The sequence below is a fragment of the Molossus molossus genome, unplaced genomic scaffold (assembly GCF_014108415.1).
Source record: "Molossus molossus isolate mMolMol1 unplaced genomic scaffold, mMolMol1.p scaffold_m16_p_14, whole genome shotgun sequence".
Taxonomy (NCBI): domain Eukaryota; kingdom Metazoa; phylum Chordata; class Mammalia; order Chiroptera; family Molossidae; genus Molossus; species Molossus molossus.
This window is the reverse complement of record NW_023425349.1, coordinates 70,016,752-70,036,984: the sequence shown is the minus strand read 5'-3', so window position 1 is coordinate 70,036,984 and position 20,233 is coordinate 70,016,752. Positions and strand designations below refer to the sequence as shown.

Below are 20,233 nucleotides of genomic sequence, written 5' to 3'. Positions count from 1 at the left end.
AGCCAACTAAACCACACCAGCCAGGGCTCTAAATATTTTTAAATTTCTAAAGTTCTATTGTTTTCTTTCTTAGTTGATTACACTAAATAAAAGATTGTCAGTCTTTTTTTCTTTCCTGATATGGAAGGAAAGGCACATTGTCTGGTTAAAAGTATTTATAGTAGCAGTGGAATGGAATGGAATGGGATGGAAGAGGAGAGTCCGAAAAATCTCATAAAGCTCTGAAAACAAAGTAAAATGAATCTTATTTAATAGTGTTTGTGACAAGGAATATTTAGTGTTTGAATTCTAAAAAGCCCTCTGTTTTCATGGGGGAGGGTAAGTGAAAGTCAATTTGATTATGGTCGTTGGAAATTTATTTTTTAGGGATTGCAAGGGGCAGACTTTTTTTTTTTTTTTTTTTTTAATTTTATTTTTGTTACAGATGTTTCTCCTTTTTTACCCCATTGACACTCTCCTCCCCATCCTTGGCTTTGTTATCCATGTCCATTGGTTATGCATACATGCATATAAGTTCTGTGGTTTATCTATTGGGGCAGACATTTTTAATTTGCATATTTTTTCTGGATTTATTCACTTTTAATTAATATAGAGTGCTATTTTCATATCGTACACTATGTTTTCTCTATTTTAGAATGCATCTATGCCTTGTTTACTAGTTTATATATGATAATGAGGTTTCTGGCAAAGAAATATTTTATCAGAATGTGTTCTGTTTGTTAATAGAAGTGTTACTGTGCAAAATGGTTTATAATTAAGAATCTGCTTACTTTAAAACTAGTCGTTTTAGCAGGTACAGTGTTGTCAAGCTTAATGGTGTGGCAGATAGTAGTTTAGTTTTAGGTCACTGTGTAGTCAGAGCTACCTCCAAATCTTCCTAAGTATAAAGATTCTTCTTTTCTCTCCTTTATAATGGGATATCCATTTGAGATAAGTGAAGAAAGTTTTGTGTTTGATTTTACCTTATAGCAGCAATTTTCAACCTGTGTGCTGCAAGACTTTTTAAAACATGCAGTACCGCCCTGGTCGGTTTGGCTCAGAGGTTAGAGCATCAGCCTGCGGTCCAGAGAGACCCGGGTTCGGTTCCTGCTAAGGGCACGTACCTCGGTTGCAGTTTGTCCCTGACCCTGGTTGGTCGTGCGGGTGGCAGCCACTCAATGTGTCCCTTTCACGTCGATGTTTCTCTCTTTCTCTCTCTTCCTCTCCCTCCCTCCCACTCTCTCTGAACAAAAAATGGAAAAATGTCCTCGGGTGAGGATAAAACAAACAAACAAACAAAAAAAACCATGCAGTACCTATTTAGCAGGGGCACTGACCTCTTTTTCCTTAGACTGTCAAATAAAAAAAATGACAACAGCCAAAACGACAATAGCTGCCTCGTGGGAATGAATCAAAATTATACCTATTGTTTTGGTCACATCAGCCAAAAGTATATTTTTTGGTGTGCAGCAGAATTGTAGTAATTAGTTTATGTGTGCCATGAGGTGAAAAAGGTTGAAAATCACTGCCTTGTAGGATTGTGCCCAGATAGTCTGTGGGGAGTGTCTGGGAGCTACACTGTTGAACTTCCTTTTGTGCTGTCAGCAATGGGAAGGGCTGCTGACGGTGAGGTGCTTTCTGTTATTATCAGGGCTTTTGTTGCATTCTACCAATGGGCTTAATTTTGGGGTAATTTTTGTTTTACTTTTTCTTTTCTGTTTTAGGTTGTGAAGACAGTTTTATCTGATTCACCACAGCTCTCCACAGGAAAAGAAGTAAAATTAGAGGAACTGATTGACTCTCTAGTTTCTAACCCCTTCTTAACAAGGAACCAAATTCCCCGAACTCCAGAAAACTTGAGTAAGTTAATAATGCTTTCTATCACTTATTTTATTTTTTAGACATTATTATTATTAAAACCATGGTCTGACAAATCTTCTGGAAGTTCACTTTAAAACTCTTTTATATCTTCAAGTTTAGTGGCAGTGGGTCTTTATTTGGATGTAAGGGACTTTTATTGAAGTATTATGTGTAGGCACTCTCACATGATAATCCCCTTCAGTAGTATTATTTTGCCTGGTACTGTACAATTTTGTTTTCTGTTTTACTTGGCTTTTTCCTGGAAAATATTTAGTTGATCACTTTTAAAAAATCCTCTGTCTCCACATCTGATCTGTGATCAACACTTACAGAGTATAGAGGCTGTGATCTCACAGTCAACAACCAGCAGCATCAGCCAAACACCGTGTGTTCAGAGATCTTTCCTACCCCTTCTAAGGTAGCCAGAATGCCCAAGTACTTTTTTTGTACAATCTATAATTTGTGTAGGTAAAGTTCTGATACTGTCTTTATGTAGGCACATCATCCTGGTTGAGTGACTAAATGTAATTTCCATTTTGCTGCTAGAAATGATATATTCAAATTTAAATGGATTCAATTCAGGCTGAACCTAACCACAGCCTTACACACTGCCTTGTGTGTTTTTATAAATAAAGTTGTATTAAATACAATCTTGCTCATTTGTTGACATATTGTTTATGGATGCTTTCATGCTCAGTGGCAGAGTTAAATAGTTGCCATAGACTGGATGGCCTGCAAAGCCTAAAATATTACTGTCTGTCTCTTTACAGAGAAAGTTTGCTAAACTGTAGCCAAAATATCTTTTTGATACATGCAATCTGCATGTGCTATGTAAAAGTATATGCATATTTAGGGAATAGCTTTTATTTGTGTGTAATCAGTTGGAGATGGAGGTCTTTGATCTTGTTGGGCTTTGATATATTGTAGAGCCTTGTCATCCAACCAGCATATCTGTGGAACATATACTTAGTAGTTTTATATTGAGCACTAGAAATGAAATGTTTACTTGCGTGCTGTGTTTGGGAATATTAGTAAATTGTATTTTTCTCCTCCTTTAATTAGTCAGTGATATTAGGAGCTCATGGAGAAAAGCTGTTGAAATGGAAGATAAAAGAACTACAGAATCAATTCAAATGGATACTGAACATAGAGAAGGTCTTAAGGATATTGATTTTGGCATATTACATGAAACCCTTCCAGAAGAAGTTGGTCATTTAAGTCTTAATAGCTCCAGTAGTACAGAGGCAAATTTTAAACTGGAACTAAATAGTCCTATGCACAGTAGCATTTTTCCAGAAGATGCTGTGGGAGAAAGACAGACTACTCCAAAATCAGACTTCAGTTTACCAGCTATTTACAGTAGATATGAGGCTTTGAAAAAATCTCTTATCAAGAAAAAGGAAGAAACCTACCTCTCTAATTCTGAAGCACCTGAAAGACACAAACCAGAATTGAACCCTACTCCTCAAAACATGCAAACAGATGATATGCTTAACCTTTTGGACACTCAGGATTTGCACACTGACTATACAAAACCATCTTTACACATGTCCCTTGGTGAAAGAAAACAGTCTCTTTCACCACTAATTAAGTTTTCTCCAGTGGAACAGAGATTGAGGACCACAATGCCATGTAGTCTTGGAGAACTTCTACCTAATTTAAAAGGTAAGATTAAATAGATCTGTGCACTTAATCTGCTGAAGTTTTCTTTCAACTTCTCATAAAAATAATACACAATGAATGCTACATCATCTTTATTAATGTACCAGAATATGCTCCTTATTTGTTTGGCTAGGATGAGAAGAGTGTAACCATTACCATTATAGGTACTCTTAGAATCTCTAGTGATGTGTGTGTAATTTACAATTAATATGGGACAGGGTTTGAAAATAAAACAACCTGAAACCTATTGCTTTTGTAATACAAACTTGTGAAAGTAAATTTCTTCAAGATCTTGGCTGGTGGAAGATGGTTCTAGAAAAGTTGAGAAACACGATGTTAAATATAATTTTTGTAATAATATATGTGATTTTGTTTGAAAAAATCTGGTGCAGGTAGGGTGGTAAAACAAGTAAGGTCAGTGTATTAGTTTCCTAGGGCTGTCATAACAGTACCACAAACTGGGTGGCTTAAAACAGAAATTTATTGTCTCTTTAGACAATAAATTCTAGAGGCTAGAAATCAGTATCAAGGTGTTGGCAAGAACCATTTTCCTTCTAAAGCCACCAAAGGAAAATTCTTCCTGCTTCTTCAGCTTCTGGTAGCCCCAGGTGTGTTTTTTTGTTTTGGTTTCTGGCAGCATAACTCTATACTCTCCGCCTCCTTATTCACGTGGTGTTCTCCCCTTGTGTGTCTAGGTACTTTCTTATAAGGACACCAGTCATGTAGATTAAGGGCCCACCCTGCTCCAGAATGACTTCATTTAACTGATCATATCTTCAATGACCCTGTTTTCAATAAGGCCACATTCTGAGGTCCTGTGGTTAAAACTGCAACATATCTATTGGGGGATACAATTTAACCCATTAATAGTTAGTATTAATTATTGAATTATTGGATACATTGGGTTAATCATAATTCTCTTCACTTTTATATGTTTGAGATTTTTTATTGTAACGAGTTAAAAAAACCTGCTCTTAAAGCATGTTAGAACAGATATAGATCTGGTGATATATATGTCACTGATTTGCCCAATTAAACACTGGTATATTGAAAAATATTCTAGCCCTGGCCAGTTTGGGTCAGCAGTTAGAGCGTTGGCCTGTGGACCAAAGAGTCCTGGGTTTGATTCTGGCCAAGGGCATGAACCTCGGTTGTGGTTCGTCCCCGGCCCTGGTTGGGGTCGTGTGGGTGGAAACCAATTGATGTGTCTCTCTCACATCGATGTTTCTCTTTCCCTCTTACTCTTTCTGAAGATAAATGTAAAAATATCCTTGAGTGAGGATTAAAAAATAAAAAAAGTATTCTAAAAGGGATATATTGATATTCTCTGGAGATATCTCAATGAGAATAATGGTAATTTTATTAACAGTTAAATATCTGTATGTGAATTTTTTACTTAAGAAGACTGAAATTTGCTACTACTTGGAATCTGTCCTATTTGATTTTCTTTGGTAATGTTTGTTTATCCTTTTCTCTTTTTTAAAAATCAATTTTGCAGAAGAAGGAATCTTGAACAAGAGCCTTGATGCAAAAGAATCCCCGTATGACTTGAAGAGAGAATTTACCTATGATGCACACTTCAGTTGAAGCAAATTGATTTAAAAACAGACTTAAAGCCCTGGCTGATGTGGCTCCATTGGTTGAGTGTCCTCCCATGCACTGAGAGGTCATCAGTTTGATTCCTGGTCAGGGCGCATGCTCGGGTTGTGGGCTTGATTCCCAGTAGGAGATGTGCAGGAGGCAGCCCATCGATATTTCTCTCTCACATCAGTGTTTCTTTGTGTCTCCCCCTTCCTCTGTCGCTGTCTAAAATAAAAGTAACATAAAAAAATGAAACAAAACATACAACAAACAAAAATACCCCCAGACTTATAGGGGTGGGTAGAGGAGGAATAAGTGTTGGGGAAAAAAAAATTAAAAACCAAAAAAACAAAAACTGACATAATTTAAAAATACATTGGAAGTATTACTCTTTTTCAAGGTCTAAAAAGTCTTGAATAATTCCTTTTAGCCTCTTCTGATGTTTTTAGTAAGGGGAGTATGTTTGTATTTTCTCTGTATGGATATGGGGTTGAAATGTGAAGTATATTGAAAGCAACCATCAAGTTATGTGAAGCCATTTTGATTTCTTGAATAATCTTGTAATTATTAAGAAAATGGCAAAGTAGTAGTTAAAATTTGTTATAATTTCAGTTAATTAACATAAGGAGGAGGAGTTTTTTATGTACTTGTATTACATGGTTAACATAATAGCCATTGAATACACTGATCTTTAATTTTAGGGAAATATATAGCTTTATTGTTTCTTACTGGAACATTCTGTACTAAGCAAAAAAAAAAAAAAAAATAGTGCCTTGAGATGTATAGTCAAAAGGACAAAGTTTAAGTTTGGAAAGATCTAAACAGGCTTCATGATTGATCATTCAAATAAGTTGATCCTGAAAAATGATGTTTCATGGAACAAAATGCATGTGTAAGTGAAGACTGGAGCAGAATGAATTTAGTGAAAGGGAAAAAGATGGAAGATGACTAGACACTTTAAGGAACACTATCAAACTATAAATCCATTCAGTGGGTTGTATAGCAGATTTATATTTAGTCTAATTTAGACTTTGAGAATTCAGTTTAACCCTAGTTTTATATTTTAATAGAAAAGAATAAAAATTAAAAATTTGTGTGTTTATTGTTGTTATTTTGGTGGGAGCACTATTTTGTGGGAAAGGAGCTAATTTTTATCATATTGCTTCCTCAGAAACTATCAGTTTCCACAGCCTACAGAAGTGCTTCAAAATAATTTGAAAAAACTGAATATGGGGTTAAATAACTTGATCAGTGTCACACAGCTAAGTCAGTGGTGAAGCTAGGATTTGACTTTATTTTCCTTTAATAAACCACAACTAACTTACTAAAAGGCCAGGACAATAGGATATGGCTTGGAAGTGGTAGTCAGTTGTGAGACCTCTTGTACAGAATCCTGCCTCACTCAGTCATGGCCTCTGGCCAAGAAAAGAGCTTGTCTCTAGAATCCATGTGAGTGCATGCCATGGCCCTCAATGAACCAGCAGGAACAGCACATACTGGAAGGTGATACCAACAGCACCCCTCTCTCTTGCCCCAACTCTTAACCATCAAAACCATGTCTACCTGTCAAGAAACTAGCAAGGAGAGGGGAAAGGGGAAGGGGAGAATTCTGGAAGTGGATAGGCTTAATAATTATCTTCCTTCATTCATTTTGGGCTATCTCTAAATTAATCCCAGATTGAAGGCCAGTCTGTGAGAAAAGGAAAAAACAAAACAAAAAAACCCCACATATTTGCAGTGGAGGGGTAGGGGAAGGAGAGGAAGGGAAAAGCTCCTAAGGTGCTATATTTCTTTGTTAATACAACAAATAAGGGACTCTGAAGGTATACTGTGAACTAAGTTCTTTAGACTGTCTTAAGAAAACTCAGTATCTATAAGTCCAAAATTAATGTTAGGGAGGAGGTAGGGCCATCATTAGCATCTACAAAGTGCCAGAACCATTTCTACTCACTCAATACATATTTCATTTAATTCTTACAACTGTTAAGATAGTGATTATTACACCTATTTTACAGATGCTCTGAAGCTAGGGAGCTTAAATGACTTATCTAATACGGACTCAAGGAATCACCTGGGAGAGATACATCTTAAAAAATATAGATTCTATAGGTCTAAAATGGGGATCAGGAATCTGCATTTTAAATTTGCTTCCTTAGTGTAGTTATCAGACTCTAAAAAGCTTAAGAACTAGCTCTGGCCAGGAGCTCACTTGGTTAGAGTATCGTCCTGATTTGCTAAGGTTGAACGTTTAATCCCTGGTTCCCCAGTCAGGGAACATTCAAGAATCAACCAATGAATGCATAAATAAGTGGAACAACACATCAATGCTTCTCTCTCTCCCTCCCTTTTTTTCTATTAAAAGAAATTTTTTTTAAGTTAATCACAGCTAGGAATATTCGCATTTAGCCCTGGGGTGCCTTAAAGAAGCTAGTGCATTTATACTACTTAGAGATTGTTAACGAATAAAGAAGCTCAGGTTCAATAAGTATGTGAGGCTCTTAATGAGAATCAAAAGATTAAAATGTTTCTGGACATTATTGATTTACAAAAACCACATCCTTGTTGAGTGAGTCATACCTGTGATAGGCTGAGAGTTTTGTGCATTGTTTCCTGTCCTTTGCATGCCAGAAGTATAAACAATATTTCAAATTGATCACTTTCTCCTAAACATTCTGATTATAACTTAACTGTCTTTAGTCTTCCCTATCCAGTATTGCCTGCGTAGCTGCCTTTTGACTATAAGGGTCTGCTCTGATCATGGCACTTCTTTGTTTAAAAATTCCATTAATTCTGTTGTTAATTCCAGAATAGAGTTCAAATATAAAAGCATATCAAATCCCCTGTGTAGATTTCTCTATTCCTGCTTCTATCTCCATTTTTTACTGAAATGCTTTGGTGAGCATGGATCTTCAGAAATCTTAGTTCACAGTTCTGAACCTGGTGTATTTTACCTTCGTCTCCCAGCTTATCACAATTACAGCTGTCCTTAAGGGCTCAGAACATATGTCACTTGCACCTTGAAGTCTTAATCTCCCCTTTCCATGTCCATGGGCCTAACCCTTCTCTGAAATCTATGGTTTATCTTAATTTTATTCATTTAGTATTCATTTATTGCTTTTATCATAGTTTTTCATGGTTGTGTGTGTTCTCTCCAGTTATACCGATTATATACTTACAGACATATGTATACGCCTATGTAAATGTGTATAGGGGTATGTGTGTGTCTACCCATATACCAAGGCAAATATTGAAGTATTGGGATTTTCTTTGCCTCTTCTGTGATGGAATTAATGGTAAAGGGTACTTTACTGCTGTAAATGTACTTTTTCTCATTACATTCATAGGTTACACATACTGTATCTTGTTTTATTTACTGGCTTCAGTGTCAACTTGAAACTTCAGATAATGCCAAAATGTCCTAATTATTTTAAATGTTTAACGAGGACAAGCATGTAATGTTACTTAACATGAAAAATGTTATTAAGTGGAATAAAGAATATTTGAGGTTAAAGAAAATTGAAGATCATTAACTGAAGACAAAAATACAAGTATTTTGAAACCATTCTGTACCATGTGTTTCTTAACTATGGTCTATTTTTTTTAGCAGGAGGGAGGGAGGGAAAGAGAAACATCCATTTGTTATTCCACTTATTTATGCATTCATTGGTTTATTCTTATATGTGCCCTGACTGGGAATCACACCCACAACCTTGACTTACCAGGATGACACCCTAACCAACTGAGCTACCAAGCCAGGGCAAGTCAACTTTATCTAAAGGAAAAAACAGAATTCTTGAGACCTGTGTAAAAGGAAACCCTATTTGTTTCCTATTCTGAGTATACCAAAATTAAAGAAAATAAAACATTTAAGGACATTGTCCTCAATGTAAGGAAAGTATTTGCTGAAGTAAAATTCTCTTTCGCATTATGTTGCAGATACATGGTCGCTCTTTCTCCCTATGCACTGTGAATGTTAAATGAGTCCTTTATGGGACTATTTGTAAATGTGTTCTACATACTCGTCTTAAATAAACACATTATACCACCTGGCTTTGGAATTTCCTATGTATCAAAAAGAACCATGCCCTTCGAATCATAAAATGATCACACATACAGCAGTGACTTGATCAATAGAAATTTGTGAGATACAGTGATTCAGATAAGAGCATTTTGTTACCACCATTTTAATTACTAGAGTCACTAAATGTACTTTAAAAAGTACATCTATACCTTCAGAGCTTTTTCACCTGCAGTCTATACTAACTTATTGCCAAAGGCTCCAAGTAGATGAGTTTAGTTACTTAAACATCTGTGTAGCCTCTTCTTTCTAACAGGCAGGGACCTTGTCATCCATAGCTGCTGCTATAAAGGGTTTACAAAATATTAACTTTATAAAACCTTGGAAATTCTAAAGTCCTGCTTATATTAAATCTAAATGTAGAGCTGTCTCATTTGTAAGAAGAGAGGTGGGAGTTGATGAGAGGTTTCTTGGCTCTGAACTGTAGATTGCATTTAATAAGGCAGTTGGAAAGGGACATTTTAGGTCTGTTCTGATTTCACTATACCACATTGTGAACCCAAATTAGGAATCTTATCCTTTCCTCAAAGTAGTTAATCTAAGAATCTGATTCACTGTTATCCAATTTCCAGATGAATACAGATGGGAAAATGATCTTGCCCAAAGTGAGTGAAGCACTATTCAAAGAAGTCACTTAACTTCCTGGATTTAATTTTCCTTTATCTGTAAAACTAGGGGAATTATATAAAGTAATAATGTACACTTAAACATCTAGTATTTTTATGATTAACTTTTCTGTCAGTAGAATAAGTAGTGGGGTGTAATAGGAAAGGGGGAGGATCTGTAATCATATTGCTTAGGTTCAGCTGTATTAAGCCATACCAGTGTTCTCATCAATGAAGGGATAAATTTACCTCATAGGTTGTGAGGATTAATAAGAAAATGCACATCAAATATTTAAGAATACATGACATTTAGTAAGGGCTCAAATATTTAGCTAGGCTCCATGCCCAGTAATATTGGAGTGTGTGTGTGTGTGTGGGGGGGGGGATCGCTCAGCAGGTGGTATTGTTAGCTGACACACAGTCCTGAGTATGTGCCAGACACCTCTAAATGCTTTCCATGTTTTATTTGAATCATTTTAACAATCCTATTTTGTAGTGCTATTCTTATCCACATTTTATAATTGAGGGGGGAAACAAACAAACAAACAAATTAAGTACCTTGCCCAGTTCACAGAGCTAGTAAGTGAAGCGGCGAGAATACTAACTTAGCTCAGGTGGTCTAGCATCAAAGCCAATATTCAACCACTCTGTTAAAGCTGCGGTGAAACATCCCTAAGGTCACGGGGGCTAAGATCACAAAATCAAATTTACCAGTTAGGCAATACTTGTGGGCAGTCAGAATCTTTAGATTTACATATTAACCACCTTCAAATTATTTCAAATAAGACCGTATTTTAAATTGCTAACAGCAAATGTTTATTCATGATTGAAGCCAAGAAGAATTTATAAATGCACTTTAATACCTTGCTCATAAAATAGTAACATTCCATCTTTGCAATCTTGTAAGGAATACAGGAAGATATTGTAAAGGCTTTGATGTGTTTATCTATTATAACCAGGTAATCAACACACAAACACACACACACACACACACACACCTCACCTACTTTAGTGTTATACCATACCAACTTTTCAGAAAGGCCATCTTGAAGCTCAACCATAGAACAGTAAATAGCGTTCAAGGTTTAAAGAATGGGGCTTAGGAAAGAAAGAGGTGGAAGTAGTAAGCAGCACACATTTCAAAGCCCACGTTTAAGCACACGACATGAATACTAAAAGGATGCGCGGGGGGGGGGGGGGGGAGGCAATTCAGCATTTTCAGAAAGGGCATTTGGCAATATTCAACGCATAAGGAGGCTGTGCTTGGGACCATCCACTCTCTCCAGCTTCTCAAAGTGTTTCCTGGCATTGCGAATATTGATCAGAGTAGCTGCTGACGGGATCGACGGATCCGACATCACCACCATCACGTACGTGTTCGATGTGAAGATGTCGATGAAAGCCGCGAAGTTAGAATTCCTAACCTCCATGCTCTGGAAAGAAGCGGCCAATTTACTGCAGCTCAGCTTGAACTGCTTAATGATGTTGCTGATCTTCTCAAATCGGTGGACGTCGCGCTGCTCTTTGCATTGGTAATGGGAAATGACCAAGAACGTGGCTCTCTCGAACAGCAGCACTTCATCGGCCTCAATAATTTGGGCAAAGTTCCTTAGGTTCATCTCCAGCTGCTGGACATTGGGAATCAGCTGATAGACAATACTGGACCAGGCTTTGTAGAGCGTTTCATCCCAGATGGATGTTCGAAAACAAGCGCACTCCAGTGGTCGAGACAAACGCCTCAGGTCTTCCTCTCGCTCTTTAAAAATCAGGTCACGCTGATCCTCCTGAACCAGATCCATTTTGTGCACCAGGCAGAAGATTTTGGCATCGGGCGAGTTCTGGAGGATGGCCTCCAGACACGACTGGTAGTAATGCATGTCCTTTTCCAGTTCGCGGCTCTCCACGTCAAACACGTAAATCAACACCTCGACGTTCCGGAAGATGTTGTCCCGCTGGCTAGTGAAGTAATTTTCCATGAAGGTGTCCTGACCGCCACAGTCCCACAGGTTCAGCACCAGGTTGCCCAGGAACCGGACGTGGGAGTGCTCCACATCAATGGTGGCGCCCAGGCGCCGGGTGTCGCGAGCAATATAATTTGCAAAGATAATCGACCTCATGCTGGTCTTTCCCGACCCACTCTTCCCCATCAGCAGCACCTTTTTCTTCATGGCTGTATTTGGCATCGCCCGCCGGAGTCGCCGCGGACTGGGCCTCAGGGCGCGGCCTAACTGCAGTGCGGAGGGAGGGAGCGGCCGGGCGTGGCGGGGCTCGGCGGGCTGGGCCGCGCAGCTGTGCGGTCGGCAAGCCGAAGGCGCGAGCTCGGGCTGCGGAGGGCGCGGTGGGGGGAGCCGCCTCGGAGAGCGCCCTGGGGCAAACGGCTGCAACAGCTCCAGCGAAGCGCTCGCCTTCCGGTGAGGGGAGTCGCGGGGTCTCCGCTGCCATCCACTTCCGGCGGCGATCTCGCGAGAACCTCCGCCCTCGGCCGTCACTGCCTAACGAGCTTTGAGAAACTGCTCTTTTAATAAAGCCGAGCAGGGGTCCCCCGAACGAGAGAAAGGGAGGGCAACCTAGGGCTCTGGTGTTCTGTTCTGTTTCAATTGGGTTCAGTGCTGCGAAGTTGTACGAGTGAGGTCGCGTGGGAGCGAGCGGCCATCTCGCGGCCGCCCCCCCAGGACGCCTGGCTGGAGGAGCGCGGTGCGCCTGGTGGTTTCAGGCCAGGGCGGGGACCCGGGAAGCAGAGGCAGGAATCAGTTAGCCCGCGTAGGCTTCCCCCGATTCCCCGAGAACGAAGGCAGGGCGAATGACAGCTGTACAGAGGAGGAATGTGAGACTTGGAGAAGTTATGTGATGTCCCAGTGCTGCCAAGCCACATGGTAGTCCGTTCCTATTGGGCAATATCCTGACTCCCAGTTAGTGCTTTTAACACTTGGAAGTTCCTTTCTCACGCCTGCTTTTCCCGTAATCTCAGACTTTAGAATTTATAATCAGCGTTCCAAAGCTCGAGGAAACTAGAACAGGGAGCCTGTGCATTAGCTCAATCCTCACAATGACCTGAATAGTAAACAACCCGATTTTCAAGTGAGTAAATCGAAGCTTAGAAGGGGTTAAGGAACATTGCCAAGTTACATACACATTTATTAAATGATGACATGCAATTTTATTTAAAAAATATAGTGTGTCTTTAAGATGTACTTTAAGGTTTACAACACGATTTGATAATACACAGTGAAATGATTACTACAATCAAGCTAATGAACATATCTCATATAGTCACCTTTTTATCTATATGGTGAGAGCATCTGAAATCCACTCTTAGAAAATTTCCAGTATTCAGTACAGTGTTCACGATAGTCGTCAGGCTGTAGGTTATATCTCTGGACTTATCCAGCCTACTTAAGGGCAACTTTGTACACTTTGACCATCATCTTCCCATTTTCCCCACCTCCCCGACTCTGGTTAACCAGTCTACTCTCTGCTACTATGTAGTTAATCAATCTATCAATCTATCTATATCTTTTTTTTTTTTTTTTAAGATTCCACGCATAAGTGAGATAATGCAGGCTTTTTTTTTTTTTTTTCCTCTTTCTTTCTGTGTCTGGTTTATTTCACAGCATAATGTCCTTCAGTTTCATCCTATTGTTGCAAATGACAGAATCTCCTTTTTATTTTTATTTAAAAATATTTTTTTCTTTATTGATTTTAGAGAGAGAGATAGAAACATTGATGAGAGAGAACATCAATTGGTTGCCCCCTGAATGTCCTCCAGTGGGGATCTGGCCCACAACCTGGGCATGTGCCCTGACCAGGAATGGAACCGGAGACCTCTTGGTGCATGGGTCCATGCTCAACCACTGAGCCACACCGGATGGGCAGGATCTCCTCTTTAAAGCCTGAATACTATTACATTTATTCATATAAACTGTCCTTTCTCTTTCAGTGTTAAAAATTTATGATTTTCTGTTTAAAAGTTAATACACTTTCAGTCTAAGTCACCAAGAATATTTTCCAACACGATATTCTACAAGTAAATATTGACATAGATTTTAGCTAAAATATATCAATAGCAGAATTCCTCCTGTCTCATGGATGGGTTGAACATTTTCTATTTTTAGCATTCGATTTATTTAAATTCTTCTCATATTTATATTGGATTATAGTGATTTTTCCCCCAGTTTTATTCAGATATAACTGACATATAACACTGCATTAGTTTTAGGTGTATATCATAATGATTTGATATATAGCCAAATAATTACCACAAGAAGTTTAGTTAACACCCCTGACCTCACATATTAAATTTTCTTCTGATGAGAACTTTTAAGATCTACTCTTAGCAAATTTCAAACATACAGGCAGTATTGATAACTAGAGTCACCATGTGACACATTACTTCCTTAGAACTTATTTATCTTTAAGTGGAAGTTTGTACCTTTTGACCATCCTCACCCATTTTGTTCATTCCCCAACCTCTGCCTCTGGCAATCACCAATCTGTTTTCTGTATTCATTCGTTTTTGTTTTTGTTTTGTACATGCCCCTAGTGGGAACCGAACCCGGGACTCTCTGGTCCACAGGCCGATACTCCAACCGCTGAGCCAAACCGGCCAGGGCTATCCATTCGTTTTTAAAAAGAAAATTTTAAAAATATTCCACACATAAGTGAAATCATACAGTATTTGTCCTTCTCTGTCTGACTTATTTCCCTAGCATAATGCCTTCAAGGTTTATCCCTGTTGTTGTAAATGGCAGGATTTCCTTCTTTTTTTCTATGGCTGAAAAATTACCCATCACATTTATCTATGGACACTTGGGTTGTTTCCATGTCTTGGCTACTATAAATAATCCTGCAATGAACACAGGGGTGGCACATATCTTTTTAAGACAGTGATTTTGTTCCCTTTGGATATATGACCAGAAGTGGGATTGCTGGGTCATACGGTAGTTCAATTTTTAATTTTTTAAGGAAACACCATAGTTTGCCATAGTGGCTGCAACAGTTTACATTCCTACCAACAATGCACAAGGGTTACCTTTTATCCACATCCTCACCAACCCTTGTTCTCTTGTCTTTCTGATGATAGGCATTCTAACAGGTGATATGTCATTGTAGTTTTGATTTGCCTTTCCCTGGTAGTGATGTTGAGCATCCTTTCATGTATCTGTTGGCCACTGCATATCTCCATTGTAAAAAACATCTATTTAGCTTCTCTGCCCATTTTTTAATATGATTTTTTTCTATTGAGTTGTATGAGTTCTTTATATATTTTGGATATTAACCTCTTATCAGATAAATGATTTGCAAATACTTTCTCCCATTCAATAGGTTGCCTTTTTACTTTGTTAATGGTTTCCTTTGCTGTGAGAAGCTTTTTAGGTTGATATAGTCTCACTTGTTTATTTTGATTTTGTTGCTTGTACTTTTGGTGTCATATCCCGAAAAACATTTTCCATTGTCAAGGAGATTTTACCTTATGGTTTCTTCTAGGAGTTCTATGGTTTCAGATCTTATGTTCAAGTCTTGTAGCTTTCATAATAAAAGTATTGCACTTATAGGGTTACATTTATTTTCATGTGTTTTATTCATTTTGATGCCATTGTGAATCAAATTGTTTTATTTATTTGCCAAGTAAAAAGATATATTTTATTAAAAAATTTTTTTTCTTACATTGTAAATGACAAAACATTGTTGAGAGAAACTAAAGACCTAAACAGTAGATGCATATATCAGATCTCAGTATTGGCAACATGTCAGTTCTATCCCCAAATGGTCTATGGATTTAATGGAATTTCAGTCAAATGCCAGTAGGGTGAGTGTGTGTGTGTGTGTGTGTGAGAGAGAGAGAGAGAGAGAGAAGAGAGAGAAGAGAGAGAGAGAGAGAGAGAGAGAGAGAGAGAATTGGCAACCTGATTATAAAATTTATATGGCAAAGGAAAAAAATCTAGAATAGTCAGGATAATCTTGAAGGATAACATTGGAAGATTTATGCTAGCAGATATCATGATTTATTACAAAGCTATAGTAATCAAGACAGTATGGTATTAGCATAGAGATATTTGAATAGATCCATGGAACAGAATTAAGAGCCCAAAACAGACCCACATGTACAATTACTTAATGACAAAGGTACTGCTGCAATTCAGTGGAGGAAACAATGGTCCTTTTAATGACTGGTCCTAGATGAATTGTATACCTGTATGTGAAAAATGAACTTTGAGCCCTCCTTAACACTACACACAAAAATTAATTCAAAATAGATTATAGGTCTTAATGTGAAAAGTAAAACAATGAAGTTCCTAGATGAAAACATAGGAGAACATTTTCATGATTTTAGGGGTAATCAAAGATTTCTTTCTTTTTGTTATTTTTTATAGTTTTAGCTCTTACATTTATTTATTTATTTATTTATTTATTTATTTATTTATTTATTTATTTATATTTATTATTTTAATTTTTTATCCTCACCCGAGAGTATTTTTCCATTTTTTGTACAGATAGAGTGGGAGGGAGAGAGAGGAAGGGAGAGAGAGAGAGAAACATCGACGTGAAGGGACACATCGAGTGGCTGCCACCCGCACGACCAACCAGGGCCGGGGACAAACTGCAACCGAAGTACGTGCCCTTAGCGGGAACCGAACCCAGGTCTCTCCAGACCGCAGGCCGACGCTCTAACCGCTGAGCCAAACCGGCCAGGGCAAAGATTTCTTAAATAGGGCACAAAAGGCACTAATCATTAAAAATCAGGTTGATCAATTGGACTACATTAAAATTAATGTATCTTTTCTTCATCAAAAGATACAATTAAGAGAGCAAAGAGGCAAACCATAGACTAACAGCTGTCCTATATATATATGTATATATCTATATCTGTATCTATATCTATGTCTATATATATCTATATATCTCATGGCATTAGTGTCCAGAACATGTAGAGAGAGGTTCTACAAATAGAAAAGAATGATCCAATTTTTAAATGAGCAAAGGACCTTAACAGGTACTTTGTTTTACCAAAGAGGCTATCCAAATGGCCAAAGAGCATCTAAAAGTTACTTAACATCAGTACTGCACCACGAGATGCCAGTTAAAATCACAATGAAAGATTATTGCACACCCCTGGAATGACTAAAATTAAGAGGTCAACATGACAAAGTGTTGACAAGGAGATTGAGCAACTTGTACACTCATACTTACTGGTGGGAATGTAAATTTGTACAACCATTTTGAAAAACTATTCAGCAATCTCCATTACAGCTAATCTGTGCTTTCCTTAAAACCTATTGCTAGGTGTACAGTCAAGAGAAACCCATTGGTGAATACAAATCACTTCAATAGTGAAACACCAGCTTAGTGAGAGTCAACTTAGTTTCGAAGGAAAATAAACCTTACAGGGAGAAATTTGTAGGGAAATAAAAGAAATGGCCAGATTCCAACAGAGTGTTTGAATTGGGGGTGGGGCCACATGGTGGGGGAGGAGGGAGTCTTCCAGGCATCCTCCATCCTTTCTAGAATCTAAGCTCTAATGCTGGAGCCAAGGCTGTGGCTGGACACATTGGTGGAGGGGCGCTCCAAGGGAGTCATGGGGAAGAGTCCCTTAGTTTGGAGTGACGGATGCATTTGAAGCTCGGCTGTGAAGGTCCTTCCTGAGGAGTGAGGGGTCCCCATCCCACACCGGACACCCAACTCAGGGTTCCAGTGCCAGGAAGAGAAGTCCCCATAGCTTCTGTCAGACTCTTACCCTCCAGGCTCCAGTGTGGGGGAGGCAGCTTGAAAGGCACCAGAGACATACAGTGAAGAACTGAGTTGTTTGGCATTGGGGCGAGAGCTAGAGGGATAGGTTTCTTCCAGACAGATGTGCTGGTGGAGTCCATTGTTCCTTTGGTGAGCCCTTCAAATTGTTTTATAAATTTTTAAAAATATGTTTTTATTGCCTTGGACGGTTTGGCTCAGCGGTTAGAGCGTCGGCCTGAGGTCCTGAGAGACCCGGGTTCGGTTCCCGCTAAGGGTGCGTACCTCGGTTGCAGTTTGTCCCCGGCCCTGGTCGGTCGTGCGGGTGGCAGCCACTCGATGTGTCCCTTTCATGTCGATGTTTCTCTCTCTCTCTCTTCCTCTCTCTCCCTCCCACTCTATCTGAACAAAAAATGGAAAAATATCCTCGGGTGAGGATAAAAAAAAAATATATATATATATGTTTTTATTACTTTTTTTTTTTATCTGCACTGGAGGACATTTTGCATTTATCTTCAGATAGAGCGAGAGGGAGAGAGGGAAGAAGAGAGAAAGAGAAACATGGATGTGAGAGAGACACACTGAGTGGTTGCCACCCACATGACCCCAACCGGGGCCAGGGACAAACTGCAACCGAGGTACGTGCCCTTAGTGGGAACCCAACCCGGGACTCTCTGGTTTGCGGGCCGACGCTCTAACCGCTGAGCCAAACAGGCCAGGGCAGATCCTTTTTTTTTTTATCCTCACTCGAGGACATTTTTTGATATTTTGTTCAGATAGAGTGGGAGGGGGAGAGAGAGAGAGAAACATCGACATGAAAGGGACACATCGAGTGGTTGCTGCCCGCACAACCCAACCAGGGCCAGGGACAAACTGCAACCGAGGTACGTGCCCTTAGCGGGAACCGAACTGGGTCTCTCCAGACCACAGGTCAACGCTTTAACCACTGAGCCAAACCGGCCAGGGCCAGGGCAGATCCTTTACTTCTTTGGTTAAGTTTGTTCCTAGGTATCTTAACTTTTTGCCGCAATAATAAATGGGATTGTTGTTTTAGTTTCTCTTTCCGTGAGTTCATTATTGGTGTATAAAATGCCAATGATTTCTGGGTGTTGATTTTGTATTCTGCTACTTTCCTGGATTCATTTATTAAATTTTGTAGTTTTTTGATGGAGTCTTTAGGGCTTTCTATGTAAAATATCATGTCATCTGCAGATAATGATAGTTTCACCTCCTCCTTTCCAATTTGGATCTCTTTTATTATTTCTTCATGTCTAATTGCTGTGGCTAAGAGTGTTAAATGTTAACTATGTTAAACAAGAGTGGCAAAAGTGGGCATCCCTGTCTTGTTCCTGTTCTTAAGGGAAGTGCTTTTAATTTTTGCCCATTGAGTATGATGTTGGCTGTCCATTTTTTGTATATGGCCTTTATTATATTGAGATATGATCCCTTTATTCCCATATTACTGAGCATTTTTATCAGATATGGGTGCTGGATTTTGTTGAATGCTTTTTCAGCATCTATTGATATGATCATATGGTTTTCATCTTTCATTTTGTTTATGTGGTGTATCACATTTATTGATTTGTGAATATTGTACCAGCCTTGCATCCCTGGGATGAATCCCACTTGGTCATGGTCAGTAATTTTTCTAATGTATTACTGGATCTGACTTGCTGATATTTTGTTAAGGATTTTGGCATCTATGTTCATCAGGGATATTGACCTGTAGTTTTCTTTCTTTGTAGTGTCTTCATCTGGTTTTGGAATTAGAATTATGCTGACCTCATAAAACGAGTTTGGAAGTCTTCCTTCTTGAATTTTTTGGAATAGTTCGAGGAGAGTGGGTGTTAGTTCTTCTTTGAATGTTCGGTAAAACTCCCCCATGAAGCCATCCAGCCCAGGCTTTTGTTTGCTGAGAAATTCTTGATTACATCTTCAATTTACTTAGTAGTTATTGGACAGTTCAAGTTTTCTATCTCTCCCTGGTTCAGTTTTGGGAGACTATGTGTTTCTAGAAATTTGTCCATTTCACCTAGATTGTCCAATTTGTTGGCGTGTTATTGTTCATGGAATTTGTTAACAATCTTTTGTATTTCTGTGGTGTCAGTTGTTACTTCTCCTGTTTGGTTTCTGATTTTGTTTATTTGGGTCCTCTCTTTTCGTTTCTTGGTGAATCCAGCTAAGGGTCCATCCACCTTGCTTATCTTTTCAAAGAACCAGCTCTTTGTTTCATTCATCTTTTGAATTTTTTTTAGTCTCTATGTCATTTATTTCTGCTCTGATCTTTACTATTTCTTTTCTTTTACTTGCTCTGCATTTTTATTTTTGTTTGCCTTCTAGTTCTTAAGTTGTGAGGTTAGTCAATTAGAAATTTTCTTGTTTCCTGAGGTAGGCCTGTAGTGCTATGAACTTCCCTCTCAGAATTGCTTTTGCTGCGTCCCATAGATTTGTGTTGTTGTGTGTTCATGTTCATTGGTTTCTAGAAAGTTTTTAATATCTTCCTTGATCTCCTTGGTAACCCATTCATTGTTTAATAACATGCTATTTAGCTTCCATGTGTTTGAATGTTTTTGCTGTAATTGATTTCTAGTTTCATGCCATTGTGATCTGAGAAGATGCTTGATATTTCAGTCTTCTTGAACTTGTAGAGACTTAGTTTGTATCCTAATATGTGGTCTAAATTTGATAATGTCCCATGTGCACTTGAGAAGAATGTGACTTCTGCAGTTTTGGGGTGTAATTCTCT

At 38.6% G+C, this 20,233-nt stretch overlaps 2 protein-coding genes across 2 annotated transcripts in view; one reads left to right on the top strand and one right to left on the bottom strand.

Moving 5' to 3' along the window:
* Positions 1 to 5,138, top strand: part of HAUS6 (HAUS augmin like complex subunit 6) — a 48,786-nt gene extending 43,648 nt beyond the window's left edge. The window contains exons 15-17 of the mRNA XM_036261500.1: positions 1,704 to 1,839; positions 2,902 to 3,504; positions 5,000 to 5,138. Coding sequence (XP_036117393.1) covers positions 1,704 to 1,839; positions 2,902 to 3,504; positions 5,000 to 5,088 — 828 coding nt within the window. The 3' untranslated portion in view covers positions 5,089 to 5,138. The remainder of the gene's footprint in view (positions 1 to 1,703; positions 1,840 to 2,901; positions 3,505 to 4,999) is intronic.
* Positions 5,139 to 10,604: 5,466 nt separating this feature from the next.
* On the bottom strand, positions 10,605 to 12,177 carry RRAGA (Ras related GTP binding A). Its single transcript, XM_036261206.1, has one exon. The coding sequence runs from the start codon at positions 11,946 to 11,948 to the stop codon at positions 11,007 to 11,009; it is 942 nt and encodes a 313-aa protein (XP_036117099.1). The 5' UTR covers positions 11,949 to 12,177; the 3' UTR covers positions 10,605 to 11,006.
* Between the last annotated feature and the right edge of the window lie 8,056 nt (positions 12,178 to 20,233).